This window comes from Adiantum capillus-veneris, chromosome 2, assembly GCF_014529385.1.
Source record: "Adiantum capillus-veneris isolate H3 chromosome 2, ASM1452938v2, whole genome shotgun sequence".
NCBI classification, from domain to species: Eukaryota; Viridiplantae; Streptophyta; class Polypodiopsida; order Polypodiales; family Pteridaceae; genus Adiantum; species Adiantum capillus-veneris.
The window spans coordinates 123,355,889-123,370,445 of NC_140932.1; the positions used below are offsets into that span (position 1 = coordinate 123,355,889).

General features: G+C 43.6%; 1 protein-coding gene across 4 annotated transcripts in view; it reads left to right on the forward strand.

Annotated features, from left to right (window-relative positions):
* The first annotated feature begins 370 nt into the window (after positions 1-370).
* Positions 371-14,557, forward strand: part of LOC147463524 (transcription factor-like protein DPB) — a 75,651-nt gene continuing 61,464 nt past the window's right edge. The window contains exons 1-10 of one of the 4 annotated variants that reach the window (XM_086489525.1): positions 371-483; positions 926-1,120; positions 1,592-1,855; positions 1,928-2,007; positions 2,083-2,154; positions 2,309-2,352; positions 2,731-2,793; positions 2,924-3,070; positions 3,146-3,214; positions 3,345-3,446. In XM_086489525.1, the coding sequence (XP_086345651.1) occupies positions 1,734-1,855; positions 1,928-2,007; positions 2,083-2,154; positions 2,309-2,352; positions 2,731-2,793; positions 2,924-3,070; positions 3,146-3,214; positions 3,345-3,446 (699 nt within the window). In that variant the 5' untranslated portion in view covers positions 371-483; positions 926-1,120; positions 1,592-1,733. Of the gene's footprint in view, positions 484-908; positions 1,121-1,591; positions 1,856-1,927; positions 2,008-2,082; positions 2,155-2,308; positions 2,353-2,730; positions 2,794-2,923; positions 3,071-3,145; positions 3,215-3,344; positions 3,447-14,557 lie in introns of all 4 variants that reach the window. The other 3 variants (XM_086489530.1, XM_086489534.1, XM_086489528.1) reach the window with 3 other exon arrangements.

Below are 14,557 nucleotides of genomic sequence, written 5' to 3' on the forward strand. Positions count from 1 at the left end.
TCTCTCTCTCTCTCTCTCTCTCTTTAATAGACGCGCCACGGTAGCTTCAAGTTTCTATGGGAATTTTGTTACGTCGACGAGCTAACTGCTACTAGCTAGCAAGGTATGTTTAGTTCTCGTGTCCCATAACATTACAAAACCAGTTCAAGTTTACTCTCCGCATGTCCTTGGTTACTTTCGGGTCTCAGTTTACTTTTCGGCATTCAATGTCCTTGCACGCCTCTGCTTTTGTGTCCGAGTCTTGCCGCTATCAATCTTAGGGCTTTAGCTTCATTGAATTATGAATACCCTGTGTGATGTAGTGCCCCCCCCCCTCCCCCCCAAAAAAAACATAATAACAATAAAAATAAAAAATAAAAAATAAAAATCAAGATCTCTCTCTCTCTCTCTCTCTCTCTCTCTCCAATAGACGCGCCAAGGTGGCTTCAAGTTTCTGCGGGGAATTCTGCTACGCCGAGGAGCCAAATGCTGCTAGATAGCAAGGTATGTTTATTCCTCGAACACGAGCTGCTACTGACCCACTTCAGATTTTCTTCGGAGGGCTACTGGCTTTTGTGAGCTGGCGCTTCTCAAAGTCGGAGCCCCATCTCCACACATGCTAGCTCGCCCGCGAACACCCACACGCGCACACGCGCGCGCGCGCACACACACACACACGCACTCACAGAGAGAGAGAGAGAGAGAGAGAGAGAGAGAGAGAGAGAGAGAGATTATTTTTGAGCTGTGATCTTTCTGGTCGCTCCTCTTCCCTTTTCTTGAGAGAGAAGAAGGCATTAGTCAAGCATCAGGGCTTTAATTTGAACGCATAGATAATCCCATTGAACTTTATAGTGTTTTGGGCTTTTCTACTTGCAATTTCAGATCATCTTGCCTGTTGTGGTTTCGCATAATATTTACAAACCATGCAGTTCCCCTTAATTGCCAGGGTGTTTCCACCATGTTTACAAAGAACGATGTGTAGCTATCACACAGATGGGAAGCCTTCAAGAACTTGTGATTGAGGAGCTGGGCTGTCTCGATTCTTGATTGAACAGCAGATAAAGTTTTACATGCATATGAAGAAGCCATATATTGGATTGAATAGAGGGACCGCTTTGCATTTATATTCCAACAGTCCAAGGTAGTGACAAACCGCCAGTACCATCTGATTAAACCTCAAGCTTTGGTTTCATCTACTTGCAAAATCAACCATTTTTGTAGTCCTTATGTGTAAATACATCTGCCTCCCATGTCCGATGCTAGCACATTAAAAAAATAGCACTCATAGGGAAGCCTAGACAGACAAATAGTATGGTTCAAAGCACAATGCAGCTAGAACCCCGCAATTTGATTCCATTTAAGCGTAACAAAAGCTTTGGTCTTGTATGCTTACAATTCAGATTAATCTAGCTGGTTATGTATTGCATTGCTACACATAGTTTTGCAATGTTGTTGTTGTTTGTCTTCTTGGCACAGAACCGACTTGTATAAGCACATGCATTTGTGAATGTGCTCATACATGTACGCAAGTGTGCGTGCACATATATGTGCCTAACACATTTACCTGGTTACGCCATCATGTCTACTGCTTAATGGGATTTCATGTGTTCAGGGACATTTGTATATGAAGAGATACTTGATTGCACAAGGAGACACTTAAATTTGTTCTACATCTATGGGACCAATTCTGTCTTCTTGGAAAGCTTGTGCCAGTACAGAGAATATCTGATATTCTCTTTGTGTGGGCACGGGCTATGGACTCTCCGTCAGTTGGCAGCGATTCTATAATCATCAACCCTGGTCCAAACAGTTCAGAAGCAAGGATGCACAACATTGACAGTCTAGGAGATGACCTTGAGTCTCCAGAGCTTACAGGGTAATGACATGGGGGTGTTTGTCTAGTTTGTAGTTACTCATGGTGCATTATTGATTTTCTTATTGTATCAAGGTCTCAAAGAAAGAAGCGAGGACCTAGGCCTGGTGGTGCAGAAAAAGGCGGGAGAGGCCTTCGTCACTTCAGCATGAAAGGTTGTATATTATGAGTGTTAGTTCTTCCTTTCTAATCATCGCACATTGATTTCTCACAATCTGGTGTGTGTCTAGAATTTCAAATGGTTTCTAAAGGCTTTGTTGCATACATATCGGCTTGGAACATGCATGGTTGTCTAGATGCATGTAAGGTTTCCTTTAACTTCTTGCATACATCCTGATAATGCCCTAATGTGTATGATGAGTTGCAATTAATTTTGTCAGGCTTCTTTGTTTATACTTAATGTCTTGATATTTTCATGATTGAAAGAAGCCGTCACCCTATTTTTTTATGTCGCAGTCTGTGAAAAAGTGGAGCTAAAGCGAAGGACAACCTACAACGAGGTGAGATATGAAACAATCATCTCTATTAGCAGGGTATCATTGTTCCACAAGCCAGAAGAGTTTTAAGTTTGCTGGAGCTGGCCCTTTTGATCTTTTACTATGCCTTTCTGGCTTCTTCATTGCAGATTCATGGCATTTATTGCTTTTGATGTGCTTTCTTAGGCTGTCATAGTTTGTATTAGATCTGTTAATAGCACCTATGAACTAACTTAGCTTTTCAAGGTTTGCTGATTCTTTCTTTCAACAATGGCACCTGTTTACTATTTTAACTGAGTGCAACAATGTATTCATCAGCTTTTGGTACAAGATTACTTATTCAATTTTTGTGCATCTTATGAGGGTCAAAGGAAAATAGGACTGTCTATTGTTGACTTGCAGGTGGCTGATGAATTGATTGCAGAAATTACAAATGAAGAGAGTCTTCTTTCTTCAGTAGACCAGGTATGTGGTACTATAATTGCTTGGTGCAAATATTTTAAAGCATAAAATTTCCTGCCTGTAGTCCTACATTGAAAAGGGATGGCACTGTTTTTGTTGAATGTTGAGTTGTTTAGTGCTCTGTTCTTTTTAGCAACAATATGACGAGAAAAACATAAGGCGAAGGGTTTATGATGCTCTAAATGTCCTTATGGCCATGGACATCATATCGAAAGATAAAAAGGAGATACAGTGGAAGGGCTTACCCAGTATAGACGTTGAGGATGTTGAATCGTTAAAGGTGTGTTTCTAGACCTTGAAATATTGTGAGGGATGTTTTTACTTGGTGTTCTTTAGAAGCGTATCCTATGTTTAGGCAGAACACATGCAACTGAGAGAGAGGCTGGAAAAGAAATCAGCTTACCTTAGGGATCTTGAAGAGCAGGTGACACAAACATTTGCTTTGCACCTTTGAATTGGATGTGGACTTTCTGTATGGACAATATGTCTCTGTATGCTATCTCCTTCCTTCACTTTTTTCTGAATTTCTGTTTCTATTATGGCACGACCTGAAGATCACAGGAATTCAGAACTTAATTGATCGCAATGAGAAGTATTTTCGAGAAATGGGCACGGTGCCTGCCAATGGAGTAGCTCTTCCGTTCATTCTTGTTCAGGTTGGTGGTCCCTCCATCATCAAGCTGTAACAATTTTGATTTAAAGGAGGACTGGTGGGCATTGTTTCTTTCGTTCTTGGGTTTCTGTCTATGCTCTTTAGTGCTGATTCCTTGTTTTCTTGGTTGGTTGGGGCCCGGGGGCGGGGGGGAGACACATCCATACAAGGGTAGGGAAGAATAGAGGAAGAAAGACTTTTAAAATTGTGAGAACATTTTGAGGTGAAACCTGATGCATATATTACATCTTTTTCTAAGGTTATAGGTGTTAAGACTTTCTTCTACCGTCTTTCGTGGTTTCCGTATCTCCCAGGAGCAGATTAGGGGAGGGCTGGCTTGTGGCTGTGCCTGCCCATATGTGAGGTAGACACACCTGCTTTGGCTGTTTTTGCCATGTATACGCGCTAGCCGGCTTTGTAGTGGGCTGAGACCCTTTTCCTAGGTGTTCGGGGGAGTAGTGCGCTTGAGAAGGGTTTGGTCACATTTATAGTTTTATTATCCCATTTTTCTATGTCATCGGTCCTGTTGGTGAGTCTGGGCAACCGTCTAGGGGCCATATAGATGGGCTCCCACCCCCCCCTTATTGTATAATCTCTCATCATCTGGCATCTCTCTCATGAGTGAGTCTCTCCAATGAACCGGATAGTTTTGGAGGTGCAATTGAGGACTCTCGACGTGACGAAGTCTCCATCAGGGGTCACATCTGCAAGATGCAAGAACTCTAGCTAGTAGCAGGAGATACTTCATGCGGGGAAACAAATTAGTATAGAGGATATGACCATTTGGTCGTTTTTTACTTTTTTTCTACTCTCATTACTAGTGGGCGTCTTAATACTATCACATGAGAGGGGATAGCTCTTATGTTATTGGTGGACGAGATGTTTACTTCTTCATGGAAATCAGGCTCTAGAGTCGTGGCCGGTTCTCCACGCAGAGGAAAGCAGAAAGCGAAAGGCAGAGCTAACAAAAAGTCTGATGTTGAGGAGACGCTTTGAAAGCGGAGTGACACTGTTCACTATTTGGGATTGGATTTTAGGTAGTGGTGCCTCATGACATATGATACCTTTGAAGGATCTTATGTGCAACATGTGGAGGAATTGTGGTTTTGTTTTTAGTAGTGTCAAGTCTGGTTGTACCTCTTCATAGCGAGGGTACTCAAGAGCTTATCCCAAGGCTTTTGTGTTCCTCAACTCGGATTCCATCTTATTTGTGGGCAAGAGATATGCTAATTCGGCATGAGGGTGGTCTTCACGGAGCATGCAAGACCTTGGCTCCGACAAGGAAGTCAAAGAGGGCATGGTCTACAAGCTTCGTGCTCGTTTTTTTTGTGACTCTCCTACGGTGACTTATGGCACTACTAGTTTGGTCACTAAAACGTTGATGCTCTTTGGCGAGTCTTTGGGAGTAGATAATTGAGCACTCACAATGTAATTCTTGTATATGCTGGAATCAAATGTGAGGATTTACGGTAATTTTTTGCTTTATCATTACTTCATGACTTGGAAGCTCCGAACTTGAAGATCATGTGCTTTATTATTACTTAATGACTTGAGAGCCTTAAACTTGAAGAATAAAACTTGAGAAAAAGACACTCTGACATTGAAAACTTGGATGAATTGGTAGATCAATTGGAAGTGCGATACAACACTTCTATATACAGGAAAAATTTGTTAAAGTTTGGGTAGGGCAATTTATTGAGGTTGCTATATATGCAACCCCTTGCCTCCATTGTATTACACATTTAGTAATTCATTGCCAAGGTTGATTGGTTTAGGAGACTCTCTCTCTCTCTCTCTCTCTCTCTCTCTCTCTCTCTCTCTCTCTCTCTCTCTCTCTCCCCCGGTCTCTACGCTTTCGCATCATCGACTTTGACATGGTATCAGAGCCGTGTCGTTGAAGAGCTTTGGTGGAGGAGCACCTGTTGAGAAGAAGAAGAAATACAACCTCATCGCCAACATTCAACCCTTTGCTGTCTCCGTGCGTTGCAAAACATTGTCAAATGTGACCCTCCTAGCCATTGCTTGTCACAAGCCGGGCACCACGTGCCAATAGAAAAGAACAGACTTTTAGCACTTCATTAACAATTGAACTGAGAGAGAGAGACGACACGCGACACGGAGTGGCGGAATTCCACCCCAGAGAGTATTGGCCCAAAACCTTGGCGCCCCTTTCTGTATTTCTTTATATTGCATCAACAAAGTACAAGCCGATACTCCAGACTCTGCACCTTCGCCAAGAAGCATGCCTGAGAATGAGCCCTAACCTCATATTTAAAGGCCCTTGGCCTAAAAAGCAATTACAGTGAAAAGCCTTCAAACTCAAACTCAAAAGCATCTGGTCCAAAAGCAAAGCCAAAAGGCTGCCAGCGTAAATCACGAAAATCCGTATAGCTTGCCACGTCATCAGCCAACGCAAAACGCGAAAATCCGTACAACTTGCCACGTCATCATGCCAGTGCAATTTTTGAAAATGTGCCGTACAATTGCCACGTCATCAGCTTTGCGTGAGTGTGTGCGTGAGTCCTGCTTTATTTTAATCCTTTTATGTCACTGGGCCCCCGTCGAATGGGGGCCCCATAAGCTGGTAGGACTTCTTCTTTTGCTACTTGTTCTTCTTAGGGTTTAGGCCCCTCGGCCAGCATTTGTAAGTTGGCTACATTCTTTAGGCTTTGACACGTCAGCAGTTTGTGACATCTCCCCTTCTTGAGAGATAGTAATCGTCCACGATTACAGCATATCTGCAAAACAACTCAAGTTAGCTCAAAAATTTCCGAGGGTCATTCCGAGGGACAATCAATTTGCTCTTTTTTTTAAGGAGTTAGCTTCTCCTTTCGGCTCTTTTTATCAAGGAGTTAGCTTCTCCTTTCGGCTCTTTTGATCAAGGAGTTAGCTTCTCCTTTCGTCCAGATCGGAACTCTTGATATTTCGGTGTAGTAAAATTAGCCATCTCACCCAAACCGTATTGATCTTCCATGGGTGTCTTGATGCACTAAAATTACATACCAAGGCAATCTCATCTAATTAGGAAGATTCAGTAATTGGCACATCACAATGCAACACAAATGCTTACATATGCATGTTACAAGACACAACAAACAACGCCGTTGAGCGCTCCCCCGAGACAAACGGTCTGCCCGCAAATAACCTAAAAAGGTTTGGGCCATGAGCTCAGAGGACTGTACAACCAAACACTCCCTGACCGCAGTCTGCGTCTCTTGGAGGTTTAAGCATACAACCAAACGCTCCCCAGGCATCTGCCTGCGTTGTTCGGAGGTTTTCTAACATACAACAGAACGCTCCCCAGGCATCGGCCTGCGTTGTTCCGAGGGTTCAAACAATACCAAAACAATATTTCTCACTTCTCCACGCGGAGTAAAATCACCAATCATTGAAAGCAGTATTTAAATCCAAAGTCAAACAATTCAAATCGGCACCAAGACTGGTTTAAAACAGATAGCATCCATTTCAGACAAATTTCAAACAATACTTTCTCAAACAATGTTCAAAAGCATCTAACTAGAAAACAACTAGAGAGGTCATTCAGGGTTTTGTTCGGACGACCGAACTTTGAGGACAACGGGCTTGCCTTTCTGTATCACGGTGATGATTCGGTTTCGGACCTGGAGAGTTGCACCATTCTTGTCGTGCCAGGGCATGCCCAAGAGAACGTCGCAATTGCCCAATTTCATAATGTGGAAATCTGCTTTTCCATGATAACCTTGTATAGTCACTGGAAGTGCACCAATGAGCGGTACCACTTTCTGAGTTTGCCCCGTGGCTAGCTCAACTTCAATTTCTCCACCCTCTGCATCATAATCAAAGTGCATCTGCTTCAAGAATTCTGGACGGATGAAGTCTTCCATAGCTCCGGGGTCAAAGAAAATAAGGGCTTTCAAGCCGTTGACTTTTCCATAAGCTCTGCATAATTCATTAAAACTCTCGAGGTGTATGTAACAGACTTGGACACTCCAAGTCAAGAATCAACCGCGACAACACCAAATAACCACTTCAAAACAATTCACAGATCACAATAGATTTGCACTGGCCCGGCGGAGTTCCGTGCCTAGAGATATTGGCCCCAAAGACTGGCGCCCCTTTCGGTATTTCTTTTTATATTAATCAATCATCAAAGTACAAAAGAGCGGTTAGGGTTTCACTCTCAGACTCTGCGTCCAGATGCCCTGAGAAGTGAGGCCCTCACCACTAATTTAAAGGTTACAAGGGATGCCCAAAAGCAGAGCCCCAAAAGCTTCAAATCAAAAGCAATTGCTCTCTCTCTCTCTCTCACAGAGAGTCAAAACATGAAAGCAAAAGCATTCTCTCTCTCTCTTTCTCATTTAAGTAGAGAAAAAGCGAAATTTGCATCGCTCATCATTTTCCAAATTTTTTTAAAAGAAATAAAAAATGTCAGCCTCCGCGATTTCCAAAAATTAGGGTTTCTGGCAGAAATTAGGGTTTGCAGGAATTTTAGGGTTTCTGGCAGAAATTAGGGTTTCTGCTGTCCGCCACGTCATCACTTTGTGACATACCCCCCTCTTGAAAGCATTGTAATCGACCGCGATTACGCCTGCAAAACCGACAAAAGCCATAAACCGTCTTAGTAGACACTGACTGTTAGTACCTACGTACTAGGAACACACATCTAGCACATGTACAAAATCGACAGTCACATCACACGACATCACCAGACATCACAGGACATCACCAGACATCACAGGACATCACATGACATTCAACATTCATTCGGATCTTAGACCATGATTTATCGGCAATGTAGCTAGCAATCACATCTAGGTCCAATCGGGACCTCAACGATGTCCGATTGATTATCGGCAATGTAGCTAGCAATCACATCTAGGTCCAATCGGGACCTCAACGATGTCCGATTGACTAACCCCTATTGCAACCATGTCTATTCGAGATCAATCAGACCAAAATGCTGCATTCATTTCGGCTATCAGTTCCTGCACTCACAAGAAGTCAAGAACAAATCAGTATCATAATCAGGAATTCCATTTCATAAAGTCATCCAACAGAATACTGTCAGCTCTCAGTATCCCTGAAGCTCAAAGAGACATCAGTGACTTTAGTATCAAAATCGAGGCATATGTTGACAAAGGAGTGGAGTGACTCCCCTCTTGTGCATCCCACTGCACCAGATCTCCGGCCAAGCTGAATTCTGACTTCCGTTTGGAGTAGACTATGCTAAACCAAAACATCGAGGTAAAGTTTCACAATCCGAGGAGTATCTGCTAGGTCCTCCTCCTCCATCCACTTCGCATCAAATGCAAGAAAGTTCTTGAACTTAACCAAGAACCGCCTTCGGACTTTACCTTTCTTCGTATCATTATGTGCCAAAATCTGTTCAGGAACAAGGATCTCCTCGTTTTCTTCCACTTTGGGTTGCTCATCAGGCTCCCCATCATCAGGCACATCACCCTTAACAGGTTTCAAGAGACTCACATGCAATGCATTGTGAATCCTCCAAGTATCTGGCAGTTTCAATCGGAAGGAGACATCATTTATCTTGTCAGTAATTTGGAAAGGTCCGTAGTATCACATACTAAGCTTTGGAAAAAGCCTCTCCTTTCCCTTTTTCTTTCTTAGGCGTGCCTTCTCAAAAGTAAGAGCACCCAATCATCCTCCTTCAGTTTCCAGTCGCGACGATGGCGATCCGTTGCCTTTTTCTGTCGTTCCTGAGACTCCTGCAAAGTCTCGCGAACCTTGGCAAAAGCTGTATCCAAGTCTCGCGAATATTCATCCGCTTCAAATTTCTAATCTTTCGTGCTCAGGAAGGATGGAACCTTCGCAGCAGTTTCAACAATCTCACATGGCGTCTTCCCCGTCGAAGAGTGTATCGTGTTATTGTAGGCAAATTCCACCAAAGGTAAGTTCTTTTCCCATTGAGTCTTCTTATCCGAGATACAAGACTTCAACAAATCTAAAATCACTGAATTGGCAATCTCAAATTGCCCGTTAGTCTGCAAGTGGAACGATGACGAGAACTGCAACCGCGTGCCAATGTTCTCCCAAATTGCCTTCCAAAACAAACTCATAAATTTGGGGTCTCTGTCGGAGACAATCGTCTCAGGCGTGCCATGTAATCGAAAAATCATCGTGATCATTCTGTATTCTCGGGAGATAAAAAAAAATGAAATCCATTTCAATATTTTCCTAGGGGCGGGTGGGTATGGGTAAAGGCTGTAACAATCCCTGTGCCTTATGCCTGTCAAACTTGACCTTCTGGCATACCAAGCAAAAAGAGCGGTTAGGGTTTCACTCTCAGACTCTGCGTCCAGATGCCCTGAGAAGTGAGGCCCTCACCACTAATTTAAAGGTTACAAGGGATGCCCAAAAGCAGAGCCCCAAAAGCTTCAAATCAAAAGCAATTGCTCTCTCTCTCTCACAGAGAGTCAAAACATGAAAGCAAAAGCATTCTCTCTCTCTTTCTCATTTAAGTAGAGAAAAAGCGAAATTTGCGTCGCTCATCATTTTCCAAATTTAAAATAAAAAATAAAAAAATGTCAGCCTCCGCGATTTTCGGAAATTAGGGTTTCTGGCAGAAATTAGGGTTTGCAGGAATTTTAGGGTTTCTGGCAGAAATTAGGGTTTCTGCTGTCCGCCACGTCATCACTTTGGGACAGTGTATACCATAAATATCGGGTACTAATCCAATAGCAGGTCTAGCCTTCTTGGCTGGAGGTGGCCCCGGGGATCTATTTGACGTGGGAGCAAGTTGCATTGAGGATGTTGAGGCTCGCTCAGGACATGTATTGAACGTATGCCCTGTTTGGAAACATTCGAAGCATCGGCCTTTGTAACAAGGCGTCTCGTTGAAGTTGTGTCAGACGAGGCCGTTGAGGTTGGTTTTCACGGGATTCCCGAGAATTTGTTCGTTGTTGTTAGGAGATCTGGTTAGTGGCTGGAGGTTCTTTTGTGGTAAACTCCAACTTTCCTTTCATGAGCTTGTAGCGGATAGCGGCATGGTCCATAAGCTCTTGCATGGTAGAGACTTTCTTGGAGAGACAATATTCCTGCAATTGTGATGGTAGTCCAATGGTGTAGCGCTCGCACTAGTCCTCCAAGGGAATGAACTTAAAGAAGGACATTGGAAGGTACACGTCGAGGAACCTTTGGTTATAGTCGTCCATGGTTTCGGTGGCAAGCATTTTCAAGTTGCCCCACTCTGCCAAAATCCGGACTTCAAACATCGAAGTCATGTAACTACGTGCAAAACTGTCTTGAAAGCTTGCCAGGACCTTGGAGCATGCTGTTGTGTTGCGATTGAACTCCACCATTGCATAGCATTATCTTTAAGAAATCCCGTTGCTCGAGAAATCTTGAATTCTTCTGTATAGTTCCCCAAAGCATAAATGTTGTCGAATTCCTATAGGAACTGCAATGCTTTCTTGCGATCTTTCACCTCGGAAAAAGTAAAAAATTTGACTGTCGTGCCACCATCTTTGAAATCTTTGGGTTGGTTAGGCGCATATCCCGGGTATGGATAATAAGGGTATCCATATGGGCTCCAACCATTGTAGCCTGGTGGCGGTGGTGGTGGAGGTGGGGGTAATGGCGGTTGCACTGGATCAGGGTCAGATGGCTGCACCATGTTCCTGAAGACTCCCCCGATCGGAACAGACGGCTGGGTAGGTTGCCAGTTGGAAGCTCTTGTACTTTCTGGTGCCGGAGGAGGAGGTACCACCTGGGGTATCAGTGGGGGTAACATGTAGCTCAAAAATTGTTGAAAACTTTGCAGCATCGAAAGATTTTGCTGAGGATGCTGCGAAAGAATGTCGTGAAGCTCTTTAAGCAGAAATTGCAAATATTCTGTTGAATCCATGAATTCCAAGTCTTGGGTTCTTTATGGCTTATGCCCTGTAAGAGACAACGATGAAGACGGGAGGGTGCTCGATGCGTGATGAAGTAAGGGTGGGAGTGGCTAATAACTTCGGGGTCGGAGGCTGAAGATACCTCACATAAAATTCCAATAGCTCTGTCTGCTCTTTTGTAGGACCGGTATGCTTTCAGAAAAGCACATGCTTGATGCTCTGATACCACTATCACAAGCCGGGCACCACGTGTCAATAGAAAAGAACAGACTTTTAGCACTTCATTAACAATGAACTGAGAGAGAGAGAGACGACACGTGACATGGAGTGGCAAAATTCCACCCCAGAGAGTATTGGCCCCAAACCTTGGCGCCCCTTTCGGTATTTCTTTATATTGCATCAACACAGTACAAGCCGGTACTCCAGACTCTGCACCTTCGCCAGGAAGCATGCTAGAGAATGAGCCCTAACCTCATTTAAAGGCCCTTGGCCTAAAAAGCAATTATAGTGAAAAGCCTTCAAACTCAAACTCAAAAGCATGTGGTCCAAAAGCAAAGCCAAAAAGCTGCCAACGTAAATCACGAAAATCCGTACAGCCTGCCACGTCATCAGCCAGCGCAAAACGCGAAAATCTACTGTACAACTGCCACGTCATCAGCTTTGCGTGAATGTGTGTGTGAGTCCTGCTTTATTTTAATCCCTTTATGTCACTGGGGCCCCATCGGACGGGGTCCCCATAAGTTGGTAGGACTTCTTCTTCTTTTGCTACTTGTTCTTCTTAGGGTTTATGCCCCTCGGTCGGCATCTGTAAGTTGGCTCCATTCTTTAGGCTTTGACACGCCCAGCAGTTTGTGACATTGCTAGCGTTTCAAAACGCTAGCATTTGACAGTTCTTCTACCTCTTCCGACTCGAGTGAGGACAGAAAGGGCAAGAAGCGAAGCAAAAAGCAAAGCTGTGGAAAGAGAAAGAAAAAGGCAAAGAAACTCAGATTCCGACTAGTTTCTGATAGCTCTATGGAGGTGTAATCCTGTGACAGTTCAAACTCTGACAACCACATGTTTTATGCGAAGAAGAAGCACTTTTACAGAGCCAACCAATACGACTTCCTCGAAGACAAGAGCAAGAAGACAAAGGAATTTAAAGAAGGTGGACAATCGATAAAATTTGAATCCTTTTCTGGATTCCGAGATGCTCCGAGGGCTTTGGCCTTCATCTAGCAGTTTGACATAGCCTTCTCTGGAGGGCATTACTCAGAGCACTCCAAGATCAAGAGGGTTGCATCTTTTCTAAAAGGAAATGCTCGAACATGGTGGTCCACTCTTCTTCTGAGGAAGGAAGCCCCAGTCAAGTGGTTGAAATTCAAACGGCTCTTTATTTCCCGGGAGATGACCAAGGGAGATTCTTTGGATGCATATTGCGAGAGGTTTTGGGACTTTTTTATCGACCTCTTCATTTAAGAGGTCACCTTTAAGGAACAGATTGAGCGGTTTTGCTGCGGACTCTCTACAGAGATCTGAGATTACTGCCTTGAACAAAAATCAGACTTTATTCAAGAATTAATGGGTCATGCGAAATGGGGGTTCTCGATACATTCGGGGAACTTGACCTACACCACTGATGAAATCTTGACTGAAAGGACCAGACAGACTTTGAACAATGAAAATAGAAAAAAAAAGAGTGCTCAGGAAAAGAGAGATTTACGACCCCGACTGACTCTTAGAGAAAGGACTAAGTATCTCAAAGAGGGGAAGTGTTTTGGTTGCGGGGAACAAGGGCACATCTCCGCAAAGTGCCCCAAAAATGCACAACAAGGACAGACTGAAGACAGGCCATAGAGTTCTAGAGCAGCAGAGAAACGTGACAGAAAAGGCAAGATGGAAGCAGCATTGCTACCAGATTGCATGGGAACCGACCCAAGCCAGATAGATGAAAGTACAGAACTTTGCTGAGCGTGAGGCAAAGTGAAAGATCAGGAATCCCTTATTTTTTTCGATGGAGGAGCCAAGGCCAACTTCATTTCACTTGAATTGGCGGCGCGGCTCGAGATTACACCCGACAGGATGGGGCCACTGGCAGAGGCAATTCTAGCAGCGCCCGGACGGGATATAGTCATTACGCCTGTCATCGGCAAACCTCCTTTGCATTGTCAGGGGTATTTAGAGCATGAGGACTTTTACATCATGCCTTTGGAAGGGTGTGACGTCCTCCTAGGAGTCCCTCGGTACCATAAGAACAATACCGTGGTCGACTATCGGGCCAAGATAGCAACTTTGACAAATGAAAAGGGCAGAAAAAATGTACTAGTTGTAAAATTGAAGGATGAGTTGGTCCCTATTGTATCGGCTTCGGCCATTTCAAAATTAATGAAATCAAGTCTTTTTGTTTACTCGATCTATTTGAAAGAGTTGAATAATGAACACAGAACGAACATGTCTGAACTTGACAAAGAATGCCAAGATTTTCTCCACACACATGCTGATTGTTTTTCTAAAGGCTTGCCAAGCGAGTTACCCCCATCTCGTTTTAAGGATCATACTATTGATTTGATTCCTGGAAGCACACCATCGAACCGGCCACCTTATCGTGTTAGCCGAGCCCAGAATGAAGAAATCATGAACCAAGTGAAAGACCTCTTGAAAAGGGTCTTATCCAGCCGAGTACTTCACCCTAGTGCTCTCTAGTTTTGTTGTTATTAAAGAAAGACGGATCTTGGAGATTGTGCATCGACTATAGAGCTCTCAATAAAATTACTATCAAGAACAGATTTCCGATTCGAAGGATCGATGATATTCTTGACCGACTTCAGGGATCCTCTTGTTTCAGCAGGATTGATTTGAAAAGCGGATATCATCATATCAGAATCGCTCCGGGAGATGTCTACAAGACAGCCTTTTGGACAAGCTTTGGTTCATATAAATTTGTGGTGATGCCTTTTGGACTTACCAATGCACCAACGACTTTCAACCAAATGATGGATAGCATTTTCCGAGAGCATCGATCATTTGTCGGCACTTTCTTTGATGATATTATAGTTTTCTCCAAGGATGAAGCAAAACAGCGACACCATTTGCTACAGGTCTTTCAAGCATTGCGTGATCACAGATTAATTATCAATGCCAAAACGAGTGAAATTTTCTTGCCGGAAATACACTTTTTGGGACACATCGTCTCAGCAGCAGGAGTATAGATGGACCTTGCCAAGATTGAGACTATCCACGATTGGCCAGATTTGAAAAATGTACATGAAGTTATAAGCTTCTTGAATTTGTGTTCTAACTACCG